This window comes from Olea europaea, chromosome 13 (assembly GCF_002742605.1).
Source record: "Olea europaea var. sylvestris chromosome 13, O_europaea_v1, whole genome shotgun sequence".
NCBI lineage: Eukaryota > Viridiplantae > Streptophyta > Magnoliopsida > Lamiales > Oleaceae > Olea > Olea europaea.
In genome coordinates this window covers 11,058,309-11,063,919 of record NC_036249.1, presented here as the reverse complement: position 1 = coordinate 11,063,919, position 5,611 = coordinate 11,058,309, and the positions used below count along the sequence as shown (strand labels likewise).

Genomic DNA, 5,611 nt, shown 5'->3' with positions numbered 1-5,611 from the left:
GAGTTTTAGAATATTTCAATTTGGTCACTGTTGAATCATTCCGTTCAGAACGAGGCTGGCCATCAGTTAGGTTGAAATTTTAAATTTTCACCTTCACGATTTATGAAATTTCCCAGTTTGTGAATCTTAAATTTGAATATAAACTCTCATTCAACCAATGAGAAATGCCCATTGGAAGCACCACTTATGCATTGGGACGATCCAACTAAAGGCCATTGATGTCCAAGTATATTCTATAAGCTTCATAAAGATTTTCCATTTTGATTGTATAGTTTGACGGGTTAAATATCTCAATTGTCATTCAAATTTAAAAAAATTTCAAGTTGTCCAAGAATTTAATAAAATATTATCATTTAGGAGGGTGTATTCCGTTGGGTTTATAAAGATTATTATAGATTTCATTTTTTTTTTCAAGTGGTGACTTTTATGAGTTTCGTGGACTTTTAGGGATTTGAATAGAATTAATGAAAGTCTTTGGTAAACTTCTATAAACTTTTATTGTAAAATAAAATTTCTATAATTTTTTTAGAGTTCATATGACTTTTAAAATCTTTCATTTAAAATATAATTCATTTGGATTTCCACATAGGAAGTGAAGGTTCAATCTTCATCCCCTTATGTAATAGAAAATATTTTGAAAAGAAATAAGAAATGAAATAATCTTAATTACATAAAAGAAATATCCAATGTTTAATATTTTCAATAAGTTAGACATGTAAAAATAAGTAACTAAACTCCATTGGAAGCACCAATTATGCATTGGGACGATCCAACTAAAGGCCATTGATGTCCAAGTATATTCTATAAGCTTCATAAAGATTTTCCATTTTGATTGTATAGTTTGACGGGGTTAAATATCTCAATTGTCATAAAACTTTAAAAAAAATTCAAGTTGTCAAAGAATTTACTAAAATATTATCATTTCGGAAGTTGTATTCAATTGGGTTTATGAAGATTATTATAGATTTAATTTTTTTTGTTCAAGTGGTGACTTTTATGAATTTCGTCAGAGATTTGAATAGAATTAATGAAAGTCTATGGCAAACTTCTATAAACTTTTATTGTAAAATAAAATTTCTATAATTTTTTTAGAGTTCATATGACTTTTAAAATCTTTCATTTAAAATATAATTCATTTGGATTTCCACATAGGAAGTGAAGGTTCAATCTTCATCCCCTTATGTAATAGAAAATATTTTGAAAAGAAATAAGAAATGAAATAATCTTAATTACATAAAAGAAATATCCAATGTTTAATATTTTCAATAAGTTAGACATGTAAAAATAAGTAACTAAACAATATATTTAAAATTTAATTACAAATTAGTCTTTTTTTAAGGGCATGTTCGGTAGTGATTTTGAAAATTGATTTTTTCACCGTTAGGAGAAAAGTGGGAGCCACAGGTGAGAGAAGAAGTAAAAAATTACGGTTAAAATAGTGAAATAACGGTCAAAAAATCAATTTTTTTAGGTGAAAAAATCACTCCCAAACGAGGCCTTAATCTAAAGTTTTTACAAATTGATCTTTTACATGAAAAATTAGATGAAGAAAAGGAAAAAAAAAATGTTATGAGAATTTTTAATTACAATTTAAATCTTTTTTTACATAGAAAATGAAGAGAAACAATAAAAAGAGAGAGAAAGAAAAGGAAAGAGAACAAATATAACAGGTGGAAGAAAAATAATAAACTTTCAATCATGATTCTAGGATTTGTAGAAGATAAGAAGAAAGAAAATATTAAAGAACAAAAAATAAATACTAAAATGAATCTTTTGTTAAAGTTTTCCAAAATTTTCAGGCGAATGAGAGGCATTTTTTGAAATTTTATTTTTTATATTTTCTGTTTTAAAGTTAGTACCTAGATACTTTTATAAAAGTCATTTATATTTTGAATATCACATAAATCATAGAGATTTAAAATAAAATAAAAAACTAATTCATACTTTTGTAGAGTCTTAAAATGTCTTCATTGAATACGGTTAAACATTTTAAAATTTTAGGAAAATGCCGTGTGTACACCACACCTCCCTCATATGGAGGGGAGCCCACGAATATTTTATTACGTGTGGGCTCCCCTTCATGTGAGGGGGGTGTAAAGTCGTGTGTACACACGGTATGGTCCAAAATTTTAAAGGTCAGCTTCAACGTCTTCTAAGGAAAACTTCTAGTAACCAGTTTTTAATTCTTCCATTATAAAATCGAATAACGCTATTTGTACGTAATAATGTATAAAATGATTGACATGTCATTGACACTTGTCACATGACCACACACGGTTTCATCCAACACTTACATTGCATGCATGCACATGTATATATACACATAATCACAGACATACATAGCTTCTTCAACGAATCTCATTTACTTTTTCCCGACCATTAAATGCATGAATTTAATAATAAGCTCCTTTCTGCCAAATTAGGTGAGCATTTCTTGCAACTAAAAAGAATTTTATTCACACTGATCACCTCATAGCTCGTCAACAAAAGCAAATTATTTCTCAACTGCATCATCTGCATGGCTTTCATTGAAGTGTTAAAAAGAGGTTACGAGGTAACATCAATCACTTAAAATAATTAATTTTTTACTTAAAATAAGTGATTTTTGATTAAAGTCTTTGCATTCTCACAGATTTGTAGGTGAAGAATCTGTCTGCAGCTGTTTAATTTTCAGCCTCAACGACCTGTGCTGGCATTTAATGTTGTTTGCTTAAAGCAGTTTACTGTAGACCCCTTTAGAGAGAAGATGTGTTTATGTATAATGTATCTATTTATGGCCTCTCTTTCTTTCTCTATAAATCACTTTTTTCTTCTTCAGCTCCTCTGTCACTCCCAGATCTCTCTCATCCATTCTTACCTTCTCTATCTACATGTGTACCTCTCTCTCTTCTGTTCATCTCTTCATCACATTGTAGCTTTTTTCATTCTTTCTCTCACAATTTTGTTCCAAATATGTATCCCATAAATTTTTTTACAGCATTTTTTCATCTGGGATTTTGATTTTTAGCTTATATATATAAGCTTGAAGCTCCACATTACAGTTGATAAAAAAAGTACTTTTTTCTCCTTTTAGCTTATTTTTTCTGAAGGCCGGACTTTTGCAACTGGACCCATGGATATCTCGACGGTTATGATGATTTTAGCACTCGTTGCAGCTTATTTGATGTGGTTCAGATCCACTACAAGATCCATGAAAGGGCCCATGGGCCCAAGAATGTGGCCCATTTTGGGTAGCTTACCGGGCCTGATCGCGAACAACAATCGGATGCATGAATGGATAGCCGACAACCTCCGCACGTGCGGTGGCACGTACCAGACATGCATATGTGCAATTCCGTTTTTAGCCCGGAAGCAAGGGCTCGTGACCGTAACATGCGATCCAAAGAATTTAGAGCACATTTTGAAGGTGAAGTTTGAAAATTATCCCAAGGGACCTACTTGGCAAGCTGTGTTCCATGATCTACTAGGTCAGGGTATCTTCAATTCGGATGGTGACACGTGGCTATTCCAACGTAAGACGGCTGCATTGGAATTTACCACCCGGACCCTCCGACAAGCCATGGCTCGGTGGGTGAGTCGAGCCATTAAGCTGAGATTCTGCCCAATTTTACACACGGCCCAAGTTGAAGGAAAGGCGGTCGATCTGCAAGACCTTTTGTTACGGCTAACGTTTGATAACATATGTGGTTTAGCTTTTGGGAAGGATCCACATACTCTTTCTCCGGGCCTACCAGAGAACAACTTCGCTTCTTCTTTTGACAGAGCAACCGAAGCCACCCTTCAACGATTCATTTTGCCTGAATTTGTATGGAAATTGAAGAGATGTCTTCGGCTTGGAATGGAAGTCAGCTTGAGCGGTAGCCTAAAACACGTGGACGATTACATGACCAATGTCATCAATACACGTAAGCTCGAGTTGGTGAGCCAGCAAAAAGGTGGGGCCCAACATGATGATTTATTATCAAGATTCATGAAGAAAAAAGAGACCTACACTGATAAGTTCCTCCAACAAGTTGCACTCAATTTTATCCTCGCCGGACGTGACACGTCATCGGTGGCGCTCAGTTGGTTCTTTTGGTTGGTAAGCCTAAACCCTAGAGTGGAGGAAAAAATCTTGATTGAGATTTGTACTGTTTTAAAGGAGATTCGCGGTAAAGACACTACAAAATGGGTCGATGACCCCCTAGTGTTTGAAGAAGTAGATCGATTGATATACCTTAAAGCAGCACTGTCGGAAACACTTAGGCTATATCCATCGGTTCCAGAGGACTCCAAACATGTCATCTCTGACGACACATTGCCGGACGGCACCTTTGTTCCTGCCGGTTCGAATATCACTTATTCGATATACTCAACGGGTCGAATGAAATTTATTTGGGGGGATGATTGCCTAGAATTCAAGCCAGAAAGGTGGTTGTCACAAGATGGCAAGAAATTTGAGGCCAAGGATCAATTCCAATTTGTTGCATTCAATGCTGGCCCTAGAATATGTTTGGGGAAGGACTTGGCTTACTTGCAAATGAAGTCGATTGCAGCAGCTGTGTTGCTCCGCCACAGTCTCAAGGTGGCGCCGGGACACAGGGTGGAGCAAAAAATGTCATTGACATTGTTCATGAAGGATGGTCTGAAGGTCAATGTGCATCCAAGGGATTTGACTCCCATACTGGCTAAAATTGGCAAAGAGGGTGAATTGGTAAGTGGGATTGCTTAACATAAATTGGAAGTTTTGTTTGTCCATATGATGCATATAATAATAATCCAATGATTTCTTGTTTGCTAAATTGGATTGTACATTCTCGTGGACAAAACTAAAGAATAAAAAATCATTAAATATTGATAATATTATTGTTCAATAATGTATACAAAATTGAGGAGTCGAGGAACGGTTCATTGTGATAGACAGCTTAGTTTTCACTTAATCATCAAGATTATATATATAATATATAGGTTTTTTTTTTTTTCCTTCTGTTTTGATATATTGTACTTTTTTTAATTGAAATGAGAATAACATGCCAATTTATATAAACTATAATTAGAAATTTGTATTTATTAAATTGTTGTGCATTTACCATTTTGATTATTGTCTACTCGTGAATTTTTGGACAGTACTTGCAATTATTTGTTAGTAAAATATTTTCTTACATACTTAGATACAATCGTGAGACTGCCTGTTGAACGTCCGATGGCACCTTGCTCCGACCTGAGCTATGCAACAACGAGATCCCCCTTGATTTAGATATAGCCCTTGTTTGAGCCACATTCTTGCTGAAAAATGTATTTTTGAATAGTTTATTAATGGGAAATGTGTAATTAAAAATAAGAAAAAGTTTTGAATTTTCGTGTAATATTATTTTAATGAATAATGTGGGCTTGAAATTGGTCAAATCATTGTTAAAGAATGTATTTTGGTGGAAATAATGGGACTCAAACAAGGGCATAATGAATTTTCATGTGAAAAAATGATAATAAAGAAATTATTATATCCGTTGATCATGAAAAAGTGAAATTTTAACTTATTCTTCTTCATTTGAGTTGAGTTGAGCAATAGACCACTAGAGGTCACAAAAATAGTGGTTACCCTGATTTATTGACCTAATATTCTACGGGTTAT

The 5,611-nt window shown here is 33.7% G+C and overlaps 1 protein-coding gene across 1 annotated transcript; it reads left to right on the top strand.

Annotated features, from left to right (window-relative positions):
- Nucleotides 1–2,799: 2,799 nt before the first annotated feature.
- Nucleotides 2,800–5,290, top strand: LOC111407574 (cytochrome P450 86A22-like). The gene is made up of 2 exons (XM_023037145.1): nucleotides 2,800–4,693; nucleotides 5,151–5,290. The coding sequence occupies exons 1-2, from the start codon at nucleotides 3,113–3,115 to the stop codon at nucleotides 5,160–5,162; spliced, it is 1,593 nt and encodes a 530-aa protein (XP_022892913.1). The 5' UTR covers nucleotides 2,800–3,112; the 3' UTR covers nucleotides 5,163–5,290.
- The last annotated feature ends 321 nt before the right edge of the window (nucleotides 5,291–5,611 follow it).